Genomic DNA, 22,708 nt, shown 5'->3' with positions numbered 1-22,708 from the left:
CTGGCAACTTGATCTAACTGTTCAGAAATATAAAATTTTGCGCTTCACAAATTGAAAAAATGTAGTTTACTGTGACCGTAACTAGTTAGTCACTGTTGGAATTGACCAGCTCATACAAATACCTGAGTGTAACACTTTGTAGGGATGTTAAATGGAATGATCACATAGGTCCAGTCGTGGGTAAAGCAGGTGGTAGACTTCGGTTTGTGGTAGAATATTGGGAAAGTGCAATCAGTCTAAAAAAGAGATTGTTATCAAATCGTTTGTCCGAACCACCCTAGAATATTACTCAAGTGTGTGGGACCCTTACCAAATAGGACTAACAGGGGGTATCGAACACATACAGAGAAGAACTGCACAAATGGTCACAAGTTTGTTTAATCCATGGGAGGGTATCATAGAAATACTGAAGGAACTGAACTGGAAGTCTCAAATTAGACAAACTATCCTGAGGAAGTCTATTAGCAAAGTTTCAAGAAACAGCTAGGAGTATACTACAACCCCCTATGTATCACTCACATAGGAATCACGAGGATAAGATTAGAATAATTACTGCATGCACAGAGGCATTTAGGCAGTTATTCTTCCCATGCTCCATATGTGAGTGGAACAGCAAAAAACCCTAATGATGGGTACAATGGGACATACCATCAGCCATAGACCTCATGGTGGTTTGCAAAGTATAAACGCAGATGTAGAATGTTGTGTATTTACTTTATCGAAGACCTGTATATGATCTGTAAAAATATGTGTTTCTTTATTGGATTCCATGTGTTTCTTTATAATTTATTGCAGTTTAAATAGATATTTATTTAGCCACCCAAATCAGTGTAAATTGTAAGGTCATTGTCAACACACAAATACATAAAGTACAGATACATAGATACTTAAAAATACCCAATTACGCAAAAAAATAGATACATACATTTCTTGCCTTACTGAGTTACCTTTTTGGAAATTGTATTTCACTGTTCTATTGAACATATTGTAAAATGCCTCTTAATTGCAGTAATCAGTCATTAACACAACTGTCAACATAAAATACAGACACAGAGATACATAAAAATACACACTAACACATACAAATAGCTACCTACATTACTTACCTTAGTGAGTTACCTTTTTGGAAACTGTATTTCACTGTTGTATTAAACATATTGGAAAACATCGAACAATGTGTATTTTCAGCACCTATTATTATGAGGATCTATAAGTGCCCAATGTTTGCTCCTGAGACAGTCAGTCCATTTCCAAGTTTCAGACGAGGAACCTGTGTTGGTCAGAATGGCAACAATGCATCAATTTAACAGTGTAATAAGTGTTACACCAATAGGACATGTGGTAAAACAATGACAGTGTACGCTCCATATGTACCTTTCTATTCTTCAAGAACAATGAACTTCATGGTTAGGTTTCTACTGTTCATAGATGTTCAACAGTAACCCATTGTAGCAGTATGTGGTTGTTTTTTTTGGCCTGCTGACTATTAATGAGTCTTATGGGAAGTTAAACAATAGTGCACTGGCCATATTAAATCTGTATATGGAGGGGGGGGGGGGGGGGGAGTGAAAGTAAAAGACTGTGAAACACAACTGTGCATCTGTCGGCTACATCATTTACAGTAGACAGAAGTTGTACTTCCACAACCCATTCTTCAGCCAGTTTAGCAGCCAGTATGTTGACACTGAGGACTACAGATGGAGAAATAAAGCGGGCGAACCATTACATATTGTGCATGAATTCCCTTCTGCCCCATCTGTTACGTAATGAATGTGATTCATTCAGTGTCACCACATCTGGAAATCTCTTTCTTTTTATGAGAAAATGTTCTTGAAGAGACTTTTGCTGTTTCTTCTTTCATGCAGATAACAGATTGTGAATCTCTGCAGCATCGGTACTTAAAATTCTTCTTGGAAAGATTATTTTCAACAAAACCCACAATGTAAGATGTTTCTTGCCCTGAAGCTTTTTAGCATTCTTTTTCATGGCAACAGCAGTCTTTTGCAAATGTCTGTAACCCTTCAAAAACAGTTACTCTGTGAAGTTTGCATTGGTAGTATAATAATGTTCTGATGCTTGGCTTGTCTCATAGCCATAGGGCTTAGTGGTCATAACTCATGAATTTTTAATAATAAAAAATTTAAATTAATTTCTGATCCACAAAATCAGAATGTAAAATGTTTGTCAAGTTGGATTCTAGGTGCTGCATGTAAGTAATGCACCCCAACAACAAATTATAAGTTAAAAACCATTCACTGTTCATTCAATTCTTGCACAACTTAAAGAGCAGAGTGGTGAAAACCTACTTGCTGTAGCTATTCAGATATAAAATGACTGAAGTTCCCTTATAGTGATTTAAAAAGTCACCATAATTTTAAATAAACCTACTTACACTCAAAAGTGCAAGTGCAAGTTTTCATAGTCCAATAAAGTGCTATGTTCAGAACAGCACTATTCATGAGAAACACAAGTCTATCTGACACTCTGTGAATATAAAAAAATTAGGAAATGTAATGTAATTGGACAGATAAAAAAGCTAATCACCAAATGGCATGACGAGAAAACACACATGAAGGTCTTGAAATCTGCAAACTTACAGAGCCAGGGGTCCTCCTGGCAGAAGGATTGAAGGGTCTTCACCCATCTTCCTTCTCCTTTAGTCTTTCTGCCAGAAGAAGGAGCCTGTGGCTCCAAAAGCATGCAGATGTTAATACTGTATGTGTTTTCTCCTGCCACTGTCTGGTGAGTAGATTTTTCTGTCCAATTACGCAATACTCAGTGAAGTAATTCTAAGTCTCGGCACCTGTGAAAATATGTAGAGCCCATGGTGAATAGCCTTCAAGACCAAAATTAGCCCTACCTGTGAAAATAACAAGTTCAACTGCATGATCAACAGAGTTATTCTTAGTGTCAACTCCTGCAAAATATTCAGAGATCAAACTGAACCACCGCAAAATTTACTGTAAATTCTTGTGGCTGCTGTTGCAAAATCTTCTAAGTCCATAAAATCATACAGCCAAAACTGCCTGACAGAGAGGCACAGATCAGGCCTCTACTGTGTGCTGGTCCAACTTCCCAAAACAAAAATGGTGGCTCTCTTTTATAAGTGTGGCCTCCCTAATTTCAGACCTACTGTGAATTTTTACGTCCATAAATTTTGACAGCATAGTAGATGGAGGGCAGTGACTGGATACTTTAATTATGTTAAAATGAACAGTCGACGAGCCGCGAGCATCAGCCATAGGGGGCCAAAAATTCTGAAGATGGCTTGTATATAAGCCGAAACCAGTTAATAGACAAATATTATTGTGATCTTGACTGTTCCTTTTAACTTAAATTTTTACGTCATTCAGCAGTAAGTTATATCACCAGTCTAAACTACAACTTTTGGTACATGCATGCTATGTTAAAACTAGAGATGTTGTTTGCTTACAGTCTTAATTAGTATGACCGCACATTTCAGATGGCTAACAATATTCAGTTTTTGTTAAGTGTGCTGCGAATATTTACAGTATACAATAAATGTTACCTCAGTTTTGCAGGAAACGATCTGCTCTTTCCATTGCTGCTATCCAAGTCCAACACACCTTTAATGGAATATGAATTACCGACAAAACTATGAAACCTCATTATTCAATTAAGATTAGTAATAAAACAAAGAAAACTTAAAATTTAACATTGTTTATGACGCTTGCTTATGTTACCCATCACATGCTGCAATGCTATTCATGTAGCTGTCTTGTGTAATAAATTTTCTACCTTTAATTAAACATCTGATCAACTACCTGCCCTTGGTTAGTTAAGTACATAAACAAACTTGTAAGTAGCTCACTCACTGCATCTTGATGAGCACTTTCATATTGCTGGTTGATCTCTTCTATGATTAAATTATTACAATTGTTATAGAGATAATGTATAAAGTCCATTACAGTTACAGATTTCTTGGCTCAGTAACAAACAAAGACATCATTTGCACTGTCAGTCTATATATCAGCAGAAATATCTTGCTCTTCTCTCAAAGTTGGCGCATTGTACTCTACTGTAAGTTTTATGGTTTGCCCAAGCTATAGTGGCAGTCATGACTTCACATCTGGATGTCACCACAACTGTGACGGTCCCACACATTGGCCTAGCTGTCTCACATAGGCACCATGTCCAACTCACTCCTCCTTTGGAGCGTCAGAGTAGTGCAAAGCCAGCGGCCATGCAGCAGTGTGCAAACTGCGACGCTGAACGAAAACTACCTACCTCTGATCTCTTTACTGTCTGTTTTAACAAATTTCGGATTCTTCTGTTTAAATGGGCATCCCTATTTGCCAATAGATAGCTTCAGAGTGCCCTCAACATCACTTTACTTTTGTCATCCGTTTCTGAATATATTTTCCTTTTTCTCTTCAGCAAACCCAATATTTATCACTATCCTTTGGTGTTGCCTACTCTGCTTCATATTCTTGTCATCATCATATTCATCATCACATTCTGCGTTGTCATTAATTTTCAATGCAAATTTTTGTATGATGGATAAGTAACAACAAATTGGAGCAGTCATTTAATTTATCATTCCACACACTATACACAATGTAGTACAGATTGCTTCCATCGCTTTTTTTTAAAACGGCTCAATAAATGAGAGCCGGGTGGAGGGTCTGAATCAGAGGCTCAGACGGTTTTGCGACCGTATTGGCTGCAGATTCCTTGACTTGCGCCATAGGGTGGTGGGGTTTCGGGTTCCGCTGAATAGGTCAGGAGTTCACTACACTCAGCTGGCGGCTACACGGGTAGCGGAGGCTGTGTGGCGTGGACTGGGCGGTTTTTTAGGTTAGAAGGCCTCGGGAAAGTGCGGGATGGGCTGCAATGTCAAAGGGTGCTTGGCAATTACAGGACGTGCTTGCATCAAGGAACAGTCGGAATTATAGTTGTAAATTGTTGTAGTTGCGCTGGAAAAGTCCTTGAGCTTCAAGCGCTAATAGAAAGCACAGAAGCTGATATCGTTATAGGTACAGAAAGCTGGCTTAAGCCTGAAATAAGTTCTGCAGAAATTTTTACGAAGTCTCAGACGGTGTTCAGGAAAGATAGATTAGGCAGAATTGGTGGTGGAGTGTTTGTGTCTGTCAGTAGTGGTTTATCTTGTAGTGAAGTCAAAGTAGATACTCCGTGCGAATTGGTGTGGGTGGAGGTTATACTTAACAGCCGAATTAAGTTAATAATTGGCTCCTTCTACCAACCCCCAGACTCCGATGATACAGTTGCGGAACAGTTCAGAGAAAGTTTGAGTCTCGTAACAAATAAATACCCCACTCATACGGTTATGGTTGGTGGGGACTTCAACCTACCCTCGGTATGTTGGCAAAAATACTTGTTCAAAACCGGTGGTAGGCAGAAAACGTCTTCCGAGATTGTCCTAAATGCATTCTCCGAAAATTATTTTGAGCAGTTAGTCCACGAACCCCCACGAATTGTAAATGGTTGCGAAAACACACTTGATCTCTTGGCCACAAACAATCCAGAGCTGATAGAGAGCATCATGACTGATACAGAGATTAGTGATCACAAGGTCATTGTAGCTAGGCTCAATACCATTTCTTCCAAATCCATCAGAAACAAACGCAAAATAATTTTATTTAAAAAAGCGGATAAAGTGCCACTAGAAGCCTTCCTAAAAGACAACTTCCATTCCTTCCGAACTGACTATGCGAATGTAGACGAGATGTGGCTCAAATTCAAAGATATAGTAGCAACAGCAATTGAGAGATTCATACCTCATAAATTGGTAAGAGATGGAACGGATCCTCCGTGGTACACAAAAAAGGCCCGAACGCTGTTGCAGAGGCAACGGAAAAAGCATGCGAAGTTCAGAAGAATGCGAAATCCCGAAGATGGGCTAAAATTTACAGACGCGCGAAATTTGGCACGTACTTCGATGCGAGATGCCTTTAATAGGTTCCACAACGAAACATTGTCTCGAAATTTGGTAGAAAATCCGAAGAAATTCTGGTCGTATGTAAAGTACACAAGCGGCAAGACGCAGTCAATACCTTCGCTGCGCAGTGCCGATGGTACTGTTATCGACGGCTGTGCCGCTAAAGCGGAGTTATTGAACGCAGTTTTCCGAAATTCCTTCACCAGGGAAGACGAATGGAATATTCCAGAATTTGAAACACGAACATCTGCTAGCATGAGTTTCTTAGAAGTAGATACCTTAGGGGTTGCGAAGCAACTCAAATCGCTTGATACGGGCAAGTCTTCAGGTCCAGATTGTATACCGATTAGGTTCCTTTCAGATTACGCTGATACTATAGCTCCCTACTTAGCACTCATATACAACCGCTCGCTCACCGATAGATCTGTACCTACAGATTGGAAAATTGCGCAGGTCGCACCAGTGTTCAAGAAGGGTAGTAGGAGTAATCCATTTAACTACAGACCTATATCATTGACGTCGGTTTGCAGTAGGGTTTTGGAGCATATACTGTATTCAAACATTATGAATCACCTCGAAGGGAACGATCTATTGACACGTAATCAGCATGGCTTCAGAAAACATCGCTCTTGTGCAACGCAGCTAGCTCTTTATTCGCACGAAGTAATGGCCGCTATCGACAGGGGATCTCAAGTTGATTCCGTATTTCTAGATTTCCGGAAAGCTTTTGACAGCGTTCCTCACAAGCGACTTCTAATCAAGCTGCGGAGCTATGGGGTATCGTCTCAGTTGTGCGACTGGATTCGTGATTTCCTGTCAGGAAGGTCGCAGTTCGTAGTAATAGACGGCAAATCATCGAGTAAAACTGAAGTGATATCAGGTGTTCCCCAGGGAAGCGTCCTGGGACCTCTACTGTTCCTGATCTATATAAATGACCTGGGTGACAATCTGAGCAGTTATCTTAGACTGTTCGCAGATGATGCTGTAATTTACTGTCTAGTAAGGTCATCCGAAGACCAGTATCAGCTGCAAAGCGATTTAGAAAAGATTGCTGTATGGTGTGTCAGGTGGCAGTTGACGCTAAATAACGAAAAGTGCGAGATGATCCACATGAGTTCCAAAAGAAATCCGTTGGAATTCGATTACTCGATAAATAGTACAATTCTCAAGGCTGTCAATTCAACCTGGATGTTAAAATTACAAACAACTTCAGTTGGAAGGACCACATAGATAATATTGTCGGGAAGGCGAGCCAAAGGTTGCGTTTCATTGGCAGGACACTTAGAAGATGCAACAAGTCCACTAAAGAGACAGCTTACACTACACTCGTTCGTCCTCTGTTAGAATATTGCTGCGCGGTGTGGGATCCTTACCAGGTGGGATTGACGGAGGACATCGAAAGGGTGCAATAAAGGGCAGCTCGTTTTGTATTATCGCGTTATAGGGGAGAGAGTGTGGCAGATATGATACACGAGTTGGGATGGAAGTCATTACAGCATAGACGTTTTTCGTCGCGGCGAGACCTTTTTACGAAATTTCAGTCACCAACTTTCTCTTCCGAATGCGAAAATATTTTGTTGAGCCCAACCTACATAGGTAGGAATGATCATCAAAATAAGAGAAATCAGAGCTCGAACAGAAAGGTTTAGGTGTTCGTTTTTCCCGCTCGCTGTTCAGGAGTGGAATAGTAGAGAGATAGTATGATTGTGGTTCGATGAACCCTCTGCCAAGCACTTAAATGTGAATTGCAGAGTAGTCATGTAGATGTAGATGTAGATTTGTGTTCACAGCTTGTTGTTGAAAAGTAAACTCAGAAAATTCTCTCAAGCATTTCCAACTTTTTCTGTCATCTGAAAATGTTTTAAAAACTAACTTTCATCACGATTGGCTTTAAGTATTGCAGAGGCTATACCTGTATTTTGCTCAATTTTAGCAATATTTTATCCAACTTGTTTAAGCTAATAACACAGTTCACTTTTGGCAGGGTTCCAAAAGAGTCCAGTTGAATCTGTTATAACATCTACAATGTTCTGGGAAAACCGTGGTCAAGGAAGTTAAATGTAAACATTGCTGTAGGGTCAGAAGCTGAATCAGCAGTTGTTCATATTGATCGAAGTAGAGCCCCAAAATTGTCATGGAAGGAGAAATATTTATCACAACATGTATTCCACCCCCCCCCCCCCCCCCCCCCCAATATTATACGTCCTACTTTTCATAGATATTATCTCCATCCATACTTGCATAAACTATACTTCCAATTACATATTCAAAAGATCACACTTGTACAGATGACATAGGTGTTGGCACAATGACATATGGAAATCCTGTCATGAGCATTTTTTTTAGACTCCTAGAGATGGAATAACACCATTTGTATCTGTTGTGCAGTTATTGTTCAGCAGTCTGTGTGGAAATTATCCATTGTCGTGCTTTTAAGCTAACAAACCATGACAGAGTAATCTCAAAAAAGTTACAGGAAATGATATGTAACAGAACAGAAATGTTCTTGAGAAGTTGTACTATATAAAACAGCAGCTTTTGCTTCTACGTGCAGAAGTTACTTGAACTTTACAGGTTGGATCTGTCTCTCCAGCACTTCCAGTGACACTGCAAGATCCTAGACCAGAATAACAACCAATGTCTTGCCTTCCCTCTCATAGAGTTGTCACCTTTTCACCACCCCCCTCTTTTCCCACCACCCTCCTTTCCCCTTTTCCCCCATTTGCTCATTTTTCTTTTCATTTTGTTCTTGTTCCCTTTCCCCTATCTGACGTTGACTCCAAACCTCCATAATTCTCCCAGACTTTGCCTTACTGTAATATCCAGCACTTGTTATATAATTTTTGCTTTCTTCCTTTTTTTGCCTGCGTTTTAAATTTTAGAGATGAAAACTGAACACACTTCCAAATGTATTCTCATTGCTCCTGTTGTAGGATTAATGAGCCAGGACACGATCCAGGATTTGGACAGAGCATATTGCATGAAGGTCAGTTGGTGTTCCATACACCACCATATGGATCCCAAGATGTTTCATTGCAGGAGCCAGCAAATGGATGGGAAATTAAACCAGGACCATTGAAGGTGTGTGTAATATGCTGGAAGTCTTTACTGAAATATTAGCTGTGATATGTTGTATTTTATTTTCTGCACATTTAACATCTTTCTGTGGATGCAGATGCGAAGTTTTTAAAGTAAAGCTCAAGTTGTCAGATTGATATACATTGTATATTCGTCAGGTAACAGAAGAAACAATAATGGTTTCAGTAAAGATGTTTACTAGAAAGAGAAAAAAACTTCGTATCCTGGAGGATGATGTGAAATTGAGAATGAAACCAGAAAATATTATCATAATTGAACTAAGTTAATACTGGATAAGGAGGGTGGACTGCTTGAGAAGGGAAGTTGTGACTGTGAATGTTGGTGTAGAAGGGGCTTCTCATCATTGTTATTCAGTTTATTTTGTGTCCAACTTTCCTAATGACATTTTAAATTACCATACCATCCAATTTTGATGATAACTGTGAACTACTCCTCTAGAAATGGGTCATAGTACAGTTGGTCTCTGTAATTTAACTTTGTTGCTGCCCTCATTCAGTGAGAAATATCATTTTTTATGAGTAATGTTTCACAGTGTTGCTCTTATCAATCTGATACTTGTCTTCATTCATAGCTTCTCTGATGATTTCAATATCTAGGTTATTGTGCTAGAGTGAGTCTTCTTTTTTAGACTCCATTTGTATTACTTGATATCCTGTTAGCATACTTTTCTGGGAAGCATGTATGTTCAGCTTGTAATTTTTTTTTCAAATATATATTTTTTGTGTGAAACATTTTTTTTTGTGTATGTGTTTTATTACAAAGGTTGTGGCAGCAATGGAGCGCAGCAGTGAAAGTCCTAATCTGGTTGCTGAACGTTTGTGTTCTGAAGCAAAGGACAGTTCTGTGGGTGCTAACAGTAGTTCGAGGTTGAGCACTGCATCACCCAGCCCTGTTAGTACATACAGTGACAAACGTGGACTCGGTCGTCGCTTCTCATACACCTCAAGTGGGCCTAATAGGTAGAAATGTGTTATCAGCTTTTGATATTTGTAAAATGTGTGTACCTTCTAGAGTATTGAGTAAAATAGAAGTTAAAAGAGAGGAACTGAAAATACCAAATTATACATGCTTATTTAGCACATTATTACTACTGCGGATATGAATATTTGCTGTTAGTCCAGCACTTCTTCTGGCTTTTTTTTTTTTTTTCTCACAATTATGAATTCGGGGAAACGTTTTCATTCATCCAGCATGTGCACGTCTTTTCATTTTTTTCTTACATGTCTATTCCTGTAGCATGAGGAATACATTTGTTTTAAAAGTTCCTAAGTCCAGTTGTTTGTCTGTATGCCCAGTTTTTGTTTGTGTGTCTCTCCTTCAAAATCTTTCATCAGTTACTAAATAGATATTTACTTTCAAACTAAAGTGATACTAATACTCTCTTATGACTTTGTTAAAGATACATTTAAAATGATTGTCAGTTGTTCTGCTGACTATTTTGTGTTTATGTTTCCAGAGATAACTACACATAATGGAACTAGTGTCAGTGTATAAAAATAATTATTTATTGTGTTCTTGTGTACAACGTTCTAAATTTTGATCAACTGTGCAGGGCTAGTGCTAGCTGTCATCAGGCAGTCCCATACTCCCGACTTGTGGACAACAGCCCTACACTGCTGTTGCCTCCTAAATTGGACAGTGACTCAAAGCTACACCATCCAGAAAGTAGCAAGTCAATCCTAAGTGTCCCTGAGGCAGAGGCACCTCCAAAGAGTAGTGTTTCTGATTCCCGGTTGGCTGTTGACTATTTCACAACAGATGAAGAAACCCAACAGTCCACTTCAGAGGTAAAGCTACTGCACCTGTATCAAATGCTGTTTTCAATTCACCATATTTTTTTGTATATGTTTCACTGTGCTTGAAATTTACCATACTGTATTAAAAGGATTCCCGGTGGGGTCAGGGATTTTCTCTGCCTCGTGATGACTTGGTGTTGTGTGCTGTCCTTAGGTTGAACCATTTTGTATTAAAAAGAGTAAAATTGGCATTATTTAATTTATCTTTATAGAAACGAATACTTTTATTGGAAACATGAGGCCCCCCCCCCCCCCCTCCCGACAGTTCTTTCATTTATTACTGTGTTATGAAGTAGCTAGCACAGTTTTGTTTGAATAAAATTTGCTTCCTATCACTATTCCATTCTTCTCCCTACCTCTCACATAAAAGAAGTTAGGCAGTACATCTTGTAGAAACTTTATATCCCACAACATGATGAGACCTGAAGAGGTGACTGAATGGTGGTAATGAGCCATAATTTGACATTCAGTATTTATCTGGTTATAAGAAGAGGTATTTCTCCAAACTCATCATTTGTAAAATACATAATTTTATGAAGCCTTCAATGGTACCTTTGATGGAGAAGGTCAACTTTGGTGCAGTATTAGTGGCAGAAGAGCAAATCTATATTGTATGTACTCCAGAGGAGGAGCTACAGAAGGTGTCTGACCCCATGTTAGAGGCAGCCTAATTTAAACCTGGCAGAAGGTATAAAATGCATTATGGTAGGCTTGTATAAAAGTAGGACTGTATAATATGCATTATGGTAGGCCCTGGTGGGAGTCTGATTGGTCAGTCATTGTTGCAACTCTTGGGTAAGTGGCACAAGTCAGATTATCTGAAATGCTAGGGTGTCTCCTGCAGGTGACCCGTGTTGGTCTCACCCACCCAGTGGGAGAAGAGGCCGAGGGATACCAAACCAAGAATCAGTTTGGCTAATGAAGCAAGTCCAAAATAAATAATTACATATTGCTTCTTGGAACGCTAGGGCTTTGACAATCTGTAGTTGGAAACTGACAGAAACCTAAAATCTCATCATGTCAGTTAAAGCCTGCCTGCAAAAGATACACTGGAATGGATGGAAATACAGAAGCTCTGGGGAAGTGTGTAAGTTGATCTGTCATGGAAGAAATAATAGCGAAGTTGTTGCTATTGTAGTGAATGAAAAATTCCACAACCACATACCAATTGCACAGTGATATTCTATTCATGTCATGTCAGTGCTCATTGACACCCCAGACCATTGAATTCATATTTTTTCCAAGTGTATTCTGCAGACAGGATGCAGTGAAACAGCTAAGACACATTCTGGAATGAGTTTGAAAATGCTGTTGTGACATGTAGTGAGAAAGGTGTATTTATACTGTGTGGGAATCTTCATGGGAATATTGCAGTACCAGTGAGGGGTATTAGTGCCATGGAAATTTTGGCTATGGTGTGAGGAATGAAGATAGGCACTGAATCCTAGAATTCGTGGAAACAAATGACCTAGGTAGTACCAATACGTTCTTCAAGAAACGTACATCACACGATCGTTTACGTTGCTGGCAGGCACAATACCCAGAATGACTATATATTGCTCCGCAGATGTGATTTTGCAATAGTCACAGGCACTAAGATCGTGCCATGTGAATGCCTAGCGCCTTCACGTAAACTGCTAGGTACTAACCTCCATGTGAAAGGCCATGCCAAAACCAAGTGATGGAAGCTACAAGGACTTAAAATGGTCATCAATGAAAAGACTGTCTTCCCTCCCATTTATTCTGCTCGTATTGACCACACTTGGTCACTGTTTGACAATTTCTTATCTAGTGTGGCTCAAACTGAGCTTGTTGTAACACAGCCAGGTTCTCACAGAATTGATAAACAGATGTGGTTGTGGACAAAGTAATAGAAAAAAACATGCAAAAAAATCAGCTTTCAATTAAAGCTTCCTATAATGATGAAAACCTTCAGCATTACAATGCCACCAAACAGGCTGCAAAACAAACAGTTGCAGAGGACAAAGAAAACTACCTACAGCATTTAAAGAACCAACTAACAATTAAAGAAAGGGAAAAAATCTTCTACTCACTGGCCTGAGCACAGTCTAGGGTAGGTCAGAATATACAACACTACACATGTGTAAAAGATAAGAATGGTCTGTGGCTCATGAAACCAATACGATTCTGGGACAGTGGTGACAGTATTTAACTGAAATATCCTTATTAAATTACCTCACCCACCAATGCCAAAAGGCAGTGTCATAATTGGGTCAACTCTCTGTACCACAGCAGATAATGTCAAAGCTGCCATTCATAACATGAGAAATGAAAAGGATCCAGGACCAGATGACTTCCTGCAGACCTATGAAAAATTGAGGAGCTTAACGACAAAGCGATCACCTGACTCACAGAATTCTTTAACTCTGTCATTTATTCTGGCCTTATAGCCACCAATTGGTCATCTGGTATAATAGTGCATGTTTTTAAGTGCAATGGTGACTCTGCTGAACACAAAACTACCGTCCAGTCTGGCTCTTTTCTTCCTCACTAATGATAGATGCAATTTTTGCTGTGTACCAGTTGACGGAGAAAAATCGGCCAGTGGGAGAATTCTGGCTGGCTAAATTATAAAATCAGTCTTGTAGCATATTTAACTTTAACATGTTGTTGTTGTTGTTGTGGTCTTCAGTCCTGAGACTGGTTTGACAGAGCTCTCCATGCTACTCTATCCTGTGCAAGCTTCTTCTTCATTACCCAGTACCTACTGCAACGTACATCCTTCTGTATCTGTTTAGTGTATTCACCTCTTGGTCTCCCCCTATGCTTTTTACCGTCCACACTGCCCTCCAATACTAAATTAGTGATCCCTTGATGCATCAGAACATGTCCTACCAACCGATCCCTTCTTCTGGTCAAGTTGTGCCACAAACTTCTCCTCTCCCCAATCCTCTTTAATACCTCCTCATTAGTTATATGATCTACCCATCAAATCTTCAGCATTCTTCTGTAGCACCACATTTCGAAAGCTTCTATTCTCTTCTTGTCCAAAGTATTTATCGTCCATGTTTCATTTTCATACGTGGCTACACTCCATACAAATACTTTCAGAAACGACTTCGTGACACTTAAATCTATACTCGATGTTAACAAATTTCTCTTCTTCAGAAACGCTTTCCTTGCCATTGTCAGTATACATTTTATATCCTCTCTACTTCGACCATCATCAGTTATTTTGCTCCCCAAATAGCAAAACTCCTTTACTACTTTAAGTGTCTCATTTCCTATTCTAATTCCCTCAGCATCACCCGACTTAATTCGACTACATTCCATTATCCTCGTTTTGCTTTTGTTGATGTTCAACTTATATCCTCCTTTCAACACACTATCCATTCCGTTCAACTGCTCTTCTAAGTCCTTTGCTGTCTGTGACAAAATCCACTGGACTCGCATTTGGGAGGACAATGGTTCAATCCCGCGTCCGGCCATCCTGATTTAGGTTTTCCGTGATTTCCCTAAATCGCTCCAGGTAAATGCCGGGATGGTTCCTTTCAAAGGGCACGGTCGATTTTCTTCCCCATCCTTCCCTAATCTGATGAGACCGATGACCTCGCTGTCTGGTCTCCTTCCCCAAAACAACCAACCAATCTGACAGAATTACAATGTCATCGGCGAACCTCAAAGTTTTTATTTCTTCTATATGGATTTTAATACCTACTCCGAATTTTTCTTTTGTTTCCTTCACTGCTTGCTCAATATACAGATTGAATAACATTGGGTAGAGGCTACAACCCTATCTCACTCCCTTCCCAACCACTGCTTCCCTTTCATGTCCCTCGAATCTTTTAACTGCCATCTGGTTTCTGTACAAATTGTAAATAGCCTTTCGCTCCCTGTATTTTACCCCTGCCACCTTCAGAATCTGAAAGAGAGTATTCCAGTCAACATTGTCAAAAGCTTTCTCTAAGCCTACAAATGCTAGAAACGTAGGTTTGCCTTTCCTTAATCTAGCTTCTAAGGTAATTCGTAGGGTCAGTATTGCCTCACGTGTTCCAATATTCCTACAGAATCCAAACTGATCTTCCCCGAGGCCATCTTCTATTAGTTTTTCCATTTGCATGTAAAGAATTCACGTTAGTATTTTGACTTATTAAACTGATAGTTCGGTAATTTTCACATCTGTCAGCACCTGTTTTCTTTGGGATTGGAATTATTATATTCTTCTTGAAGTCTGAGGGTATTTCGCCTGTCTCATACATTTTGCTCACCAGATGGTAGAGTTTTGTCATGACTGGCTCTCCCAAGGCCATCAGTAGTTCTAATGGAATGTTGTCTACTCCTGGGGCCTTGTTTCGACTCTGGTCTTTCAGTGCTCTGTTAAACTCTTCACGCAGTATCGTATCTCCCATTTCATCTTCATCTACATCCTCTTCCATTTCCATAATATTGTCCTCAAGTACATCACCCTTGTATAGACCTTCTATATACTCCTTCCACCTTTCTGTTTTCCCTTCTTTGCTTAGAACTGGGTTTCCATCTGAGCTCTTGATACTCTTGCAAGTGGTTCTCTTTTCTCCAAAGGTGTCTTTAATTTTCCTGTAGGCAGTATCTATCTTACCCCTAGTGAGATAAGCCTCTACATTCTTACATTTGCTCCCTAGCCATCCCCGCTTAGCCATTTTGCACTTCCTATCGATCTCATTTTTGAGACGTTTGTATTCCTTTTTGCCTGCTTCATTTACTGCATCAATTGTTAATTATACTTTCTTGTACTTGAGTAACTTGCAGCTGATTTAAACAGCTATGAACATTTATTGTGTCAACATGTCTAGTTCATTGTCAGTGTGGATACCCGAACTACTCTGAAACAGATTCTCAATTGATCTATACATTGTAGAATATACATTCTTCCTTGGCAGTTCTTGACATAACCTACTCTGAGGTGCTCCTTCAGTGGGCCATGCGGTGTTGGAAGCTCCATGACATACTTTATGTGAAGGTGCCTGCAGGCAAAGTCCAACCAGTGCACACTGCCCAAAGAAATACCTCAAACAAACAACAGTACAACACAGACAAATATTGGTGCTAACATGTAATGTCATATGCAAAAATGCCGATGTCTGTGTTATTTGAAACATACCCAACAGAATATTAATAAACTACATGATTACTTCTTTATATATGGCTATGAAGGTACTGATAAGTTATGGGACAGATCCCGACTATAACTATGCAAAAATTATGTACCCTTGCATTACTTCAGTCACCAGCTCAGCCCATCATCTCACTGTAGAAGGCCAGTGACAGTGTGGAATACCTAAATTATTGTTCCTGGTCACTATAAATGGAAATCTCAGATCAAGAAACCTAAATTCTCAGGAAGTTTTAAGTCATAATAAATGGCATGCATTGATTAAAGAAATGGACCCTATTCCTTCAGGAAGGTGCTATGAAAATGAAGAAGAATATAGATGAGGAAGAAACCATGAGATGTAATGCAGCAAAACAAATACTTCTCTGGAAAAAAGTAAAACAAATAAACAATAAATTAAAAACACCTTGATGATGTTACTTTATTTTTACTAAGAGTGAAGTTTCCTGACAGTGGAGCTATCTTGTTATCTGATGGTATATTTTGCAGAGAGTAACCAGATGTACCACAATGCTTTGTGTTGGATCACAGGAAGCCAGCCATAGACTAACAAACTTCATTGTATCAAAGTAAAGCCAGTTGCTTTTGTAATTCTTGTCTGCCTCACTTCTGTTTCATTTTATTGAGGTCTTTAAGATACCTTAAAACATTACAGCTTGCTATCAATATTTTATTTCTGGACTGATTGTAGAAATCAAAGCCAATATTCTTACAAGACATTAACAGTACCAATAGCAGGTATTTATTTTTGTACAAATTGATGATGATAAAAAAGTTAAATGCATGTCTTCTATTCAGATTCTGTCAGCATTAAACTTATCAGATTTCTTAAATTTTGATGGGTCCTCTGAACCTCTTCTCCTGAACATAAAAAATAGCTTTCAGTTTCCATCAAAACATTGTATTTCTTTTTTGTCTCATGATATTCAGTACAATTTATATTCCAAAAGCTTTCGTTAGCTTCATAAATTCCTATCAGTTCCACAGTTTCTTTGGCGACTTATATTTCGACATCTTTCAAGGTGCTGCTTTCAGAGAGTGACTCTCACACACTCTACCGTTTGTATTTGGCAAGCTGCTCTCAGAGAGGACAGGACCTGGTTGAGCGACCCTTATACATTTGAAAGTTTTTGTGCATTTGGGAGGTTAGATGGAGGACGGAGGAGACAGGGTGGGTGGGGGTGGTGGAAAAGGGGAGAAGTAAAAAGGCTGTGGGTGTGTTGGTGGAATAGTGTGTTGCTGGAATGGGAACAGGGAAGGCTCTAGGTGGGTAAGGACAATAACTAAAAAAGTTTGAGGCCAGAAGGGTTACGAGAATATAAGACATGTTACAGGGAGAGTTCCCATCAATGCAATTTAGAAAAGCTGATGTTATTGGGAAGGATACAGATGGCACAGGCTGCGAAGCAGTCATTGAGATGAAGGACACCATGTTGGGCGGCATGCTCAGCAACAGGATGGTCCAGTTGTTTCTTGGCCACAGTTTTTTGGTGGCAATTGATGCGGAGAGACAGCTTGTTGGTTGTCATGCCTACATAGAATGCAGCACAGTGGTTGCAGTGTAAGTGTAGACCATATGACTGGTTTCACAGGTAGCCTTGCCTTTGATTAGATGGGTGATGTTTATGATTGGACTGGAGTAGGTGGTGGTGGGGGGTGTATAGGACAGGTCTTGCATTCAGGTCTATTACAGGGATATGAGCCCTGCGGCAAGGAGTTGGGAGCAGAGGTTGTGTAGGGATGGCTCCAGCTGCCGGACTGTGTGTGTGTGTGTGTGTGTGTGTGTGTGTGTGTGTGTGCTGTCTATTTTTGACAAAGGCCTCGTTGCCCAAAATCTAGCTTTCCGACAATCTTTTTGTTGTGCCTGCCTGCAACTCCACTACATGGTGAGTAGCAACTATCCTTTTCATTGTATTGTTGTCAACTAGTATTATATTATGAACAATTTTTTTTCTTAACTCTAATGACAATGTAAATGCAAGTGTTTGTAAACAGAAAAGTACAGTTCTTCTAATGTAGTGTGGATACTTTAATGTGGGATCCAGCTATGAGTGTAAACAAACAACATCTTTGATGATTGTTGACCGAGGAGTGGCACAGAGAGAGAAATCCCACCTCCCTCTCACAGAGCTGTCAGCCTGCAACCATAATTTATCATTCTGTGAAAGCAGAACTGACACATGGTGATAACAATTGCCAATCATTTTTTTAGGTTGTGGGAATTGTATTTGAACCCCACAATGAACCTAGTGTAGCCTCATGTCTCTTTTCAAAATAATAAAAAAAAACAGTAGGTAACACTCAATGCAAGGCAAAGTGGAGTATACAGAGCATTCAGCAATGACTACCACTATTGCTTGCTAAAGTGGCAGTGTTTAAAACAAGGTAGTACAGACCTGACCTCTACCAGTTTAATAGCTAACCATAATTCAAAACATCACCCTCCTTAAACTACCATGTTAAAGTGTCCACACGGTTAAGTTCTACAATTTGTCATGCACATAATCTAAATTCTCTCACAGATATATGTTTCCTTGGTCATTAATTTAGAGTTAGTATAAAAGATTGCGTTCATTCTAGTGCAGTCATGAAATGTGAATTTCAGCTGCATTTTTGTGTTATTTCCATTTAAATTTTAATTTTCCTCTAAAATGTTCTTCAATGAACATGGTTGTTATCTGAAGATTGCTTTGTAGATGAGAATAAATTTATATGGGGTCCCACGAGAAATGGTCAATATTCAGGGGTATGACATGAATGGTCATTTGAAACAAAAACTTCATATGGAGATATGCCGTGTTCCGAATGGTTTCCAAGGTAGAACATATTTAATATACATTTTTTTATTTTCTGTATTATTCAGTGCATTGTCAGGTTTACACATGCATAGTGGTTGGTAACCATTGCAATGTACAAATTGTCACTTGAAAAATACAAATTTTCAACACATTCCCCTCTAAGTATTATTGTACATGTCGCATTACAGCTGTTGTACAGTTCACAATAAATTATTGAATATTCCACTCTCAACTTCAATCCATTTGTGCTCTCTTGGGAGAACATATTGTGTTGCTTCTCTGAGTGCCTCTGCATGATCCCTAATGAGGGCAGTAGTGTCCATGATGTGACCAAGCAGTTCATCGCCCATATTCAACTTTTGTTTGTGCACATAAGACTTCATCCAAACCCATACACAAAAATCTAGTGACATAAGGTCTGGCAATCATGGTAACTAGTTAATTGCTCTACCACAATCAATCCAGTGATCAGGGCTAGTGCACCACTAGGCCCAAGACAAATGTACATTAAATGTGTTCTATCTCAGAAACCATTTGGAATAGAACGTATGCCCACATGAAGTTTTTTGCTTCAGATAAGTGCTCCTTTTATATCCCTGAGTATTGACCATTCCTCCTGGGATGTCCTGTACATTAAATAAATTATTGTAGAATGTTTAAAAATTTTGTGTTCGCATTTTTAAAGTAAAATAAATAAATAAATAATCCAAACATAGAGCAACAAATGAACATATTAACAGAATGATACTGATTACATTTTTTGTGTAATAGCAGAATACTTAGGTGACACAGAAGCGCTATAGGTGTTGGTTGTTAAATGCCTTGGAGTTTTCACCAAATGATACAGGTTGACATAATTTTAAGAATTATGAGTTGATTAATATTTTTGCACTCTGTTTCTGATGGGAAAGGGGAGAACTGGGAGAGGAAGGGGTGGAGGCAAAAATGGCTGAGTGCTGGAAGGGAGAGGTAGCAAGGGAATGGGTTGTAAATGTGGCACTGCTGAGGCTCTTCTTGGTGCAGCAATGAGAAGTATTATCATAGTGGAGGTGTGGATTGGGTTGGGTTGGGTTGGGTTAGGTTGGGTTGAGTTGGGACAGGAGGGGATGGGGATGGGGAAGGGGAAGGGGAAGGGAGGGAGGGGTGGGGTCAGGTGAGGGAGCATGACCCTAATCCTCTCCCACTCCTACAAAACCAGTTATAGTGACAAAACTCTTCACCCTTATTATACAATATCACCCCATAAGGGAACAACTGAACCACAACCTCTACCAGAGCTTCAATTATCTTTCATTGTGCCCAGAAATGAGAAATATCCTAACTTGAATCCACCTTACATTTCCTAGAGTTGTATTCCAACACTCATCCAATCTATGAAATATCCTGATCCATCCTTATGCCACACCTACTCACAACCCCTTGGCCTGTAGAAGACCCAGTTGCAAAACCTGCCCTAGGCACCAACCCACCATATCTATTCTAATCTTGTCACAGCAGTATCCTACCCTATCAGAGGCATAACCATGTGCCATAAGATCCGTGCCATATACGTTTCTGCACAGCTTATTAGGTGGGTACTGCCACAAATCTACTGGCTATCTGAGTGAATGGCCACTGCCAGAAAGTGGCTAACAGTGGAAAAATGTGTTGCTGAACATAATATGTTTCGCTGTAATGGGAGCTTCACAGTCTGTGCCATCTGGATCTATCTCTGATCTATCTCTGTACCAGCTTTTCTTTATTATGTCTGCGGGATTCTTCTTTCGACACATATTTCTGTTTCACTGTCCTTCTGGCCTAACTGTCCACTAGTCTTGTGCTGCACCCATCTCCATCCTTGATGCCGTGCGTCTCCCCCTCCCTCTCCCCATCTTCTACCCTCTACCCCATCCAACTTCATCTCGTAAATATACACAGTATAACTGTAATGAGTGAAAATACAACGTATTTGTAAATTGTTTATGTAACGTATACTGAAAAATTGTAACATTCTTTGTTTGTCTGCAGCAGCACGATGCAGCAGTACCAAATGTTTCATCAGAATCACGCCAGTCATTAACTGCTGATGCAGCTGAAGAAATACTGTGCAAAGAAGTCCAGCGTACTGTTTCAATGAGCAGTGAGAATCATTCTGAAGCATTTTACTCTGCTGATGAAGAAACTGGTGCCACAGCCAGTCGCACATCTTCTCTGAGACATTCCGTCAACCTGCCTCGGCGTGATAGTAGCAGTAGTGCCACAACGTAAGAAAGACCTCATGTAATCCAAACTATGTTGACTTTGTAATACAGTGGAACCTTGCAGAGCAAGCATAATTTGTTCGAGAATCTTACTCATATAGTGCGAAACACTCATAATTGAAACAATTTATCCTACATAAATTAATGTAAGTTACGATAATGTGATCCATGAAGAAAAAGTACTAAAAGTTTTATCTTATTCATGCCACTTATTCAAAGAAAATTATATGTATAGTATTGTTATTTTATTATTCATAATACATAACTAATTCGTTTTTACTAGGAACTAACCTATAGTCATTTGTTTATGCCAACGCTTCAACAATTGGCGAAAATGCGACACAGTGTTATCATCAAATAAATTCGTAGTGCACATAGCCACTTTTTTTATTGGGATTATGTATAATGTAACAGATTCCCATGCTTTCAGCATTTCTCTTGTTGTACCATAAGATTGCAGCTTTGCTGTTACCACCACCACCACCACTACCACCTCCTGCTCCACCACCACCTCCTCCTCCTCCTCCTCCACCACCACCACCACCACCACCACCACCACCACCACCACCACCACCACCTCCTTTGGAGAAGTCCTCTCCATGACTTCCTGCTGTGAAACACACTGCAATTCAATAAGCTCTTTGATGGTCATTTCTTGGCTGTGATCTTCCATAAGCTCATCGATATCATTGTTATCCACTTCTAGTCCCATGCTCTTGTCCAAAGGTATAACCTTGTTGACTACTAGCTCCACAAGTACTGACTCAAATGCCTCAGAGTCACATTCAGCAACACACTCTGGCCAAAGCTTCTTCCGAACAGAAGTGAGAGTTCTTTTGGTAACCAATTCCCAAGCCTTTTAAATGATCTTGATGCAGCAATGATGTTGAAATGATGTTTCCAAAACTCTTTGAGAGTGAAATTGGCTGCTTAAGTCAACTTAACCCCCCATGAACCATGGACCTTGCCGTTGGTGGGGAGGCTTGCGTGCCTCAGCGATACAGATGGCCGTACCGTAGGTGCAACCACAACGGAGGGGTATCTGTTGAGAGGCCAGACAAACATGTGGTTCCTGAAGAGGGGCAGCAGCCTTTTCAGTAGTTGAAGGGGCAACAGTCTGGATGATTGACTGATCTGGCCTTGCAATATTAACCAAAACGGCCTTGCTGTGCTGGTACTGCGAACGGCTGAAAGCAAGGGGAAACTACAGCCGTAATTTTGCCCGAGGACATGCAGCTTTACTGTATGATTAAATGATGATGGTGTCCTCTTGGGTAAAATATTCCGGAGGTAAAATAGTCCCCCATTCGAATCTCCGGGCGGGGACTACTCAGGAGGACGTCGTTACCAGGAGAAAGAAAACTGGCGTTCTACGGATCGGAGCGTGGAATGTCAGATCCCGTAATCGGGCAGGTAGGTTAGAAAATTTAAAAAGGGAAATGGTTACATATAGTGGGAATTAGTGAAGTTCGGTGGCAGGAGGAACAAGACTTTTGGTCAGATGAATACAGGGTTATAAATACAAAATCAAATAGGGGTAATGCAGGAGCAGGTTTAATAATGAATAAAAAATAGGAGTGTGTAAGCTACTACAAACAGCATAGTGAACGCATTATTGTGGCCAAGATAGACACAAAGCCCATGCCTACTACAGTAGTACAAGTTTATATGCCAACTAGCTCTGCAGATGATGAAGAAATTGATGAAATGTATGATGAGATAAAAGAAATTATTCAGATAGT

The 22,708-nt window shown here is 39.8% G+C and overlaps 1 protein-coding gene across 12 annotated transcripts in view; it reads left to right on the top strand.

Moving 5' to 3' along the window:
- LOC126336925 (transmembrane protein KIAA1109 homolog) overlaps positions 1-22,708 on the top strand; it is a 468,521-nt gene that overhangs the window by 147,093 nt on the left and 298,720 nt on the right. For 8 of the 12 annotated variants that reach the window (XM_050001080.1, XM_050001093.1, XM_050001089.1 and 5 more), the window contains exons 25-28: positions 8,854-9,001; positions 9,782-9,978; positions 10,572-10,806; positions 20,734-20,969. In XM_050001080.1, coding sequence (XP_049857037.1) covers positions 8,854-9,001; positions 9,782-9,978; positions 10,572-10,806; positions 20,734-20,969 — 816 coding nt within the window. The remainder of the gene's footprint in view (positions 1-8,853; positions 9,002-9,781; positions 9,979-10,571; positions 10,807-20,733; positions 20,970-22,708) is intronic. The other 4 variants (XM_050001082.1, XM_050001090.1, XM_050001087.1 and 1 more) reach the window with 1 other exon arrangement.

This window comes from Schistocerca gregaria, chromosome 2 (assembly GCF_023897955.1).
Source record: "Schistocerca gregaria isolate iqSchGreg1 chromosome 2, iqSchGreg1.2, whole genome shotgun sequence".
Taxonomy (NCBI): Eukaryota; Metazoa; Arthropoda; class Insecta; order Orthoptera; family Acrididae; genus Schistocerca; species Schistocerca gregaria.
The sequence above is the reverse complement of the archived record's forward strand: the minus strand, read 5'-3'. Positions and strand labels throughout refer to the sequence as shown.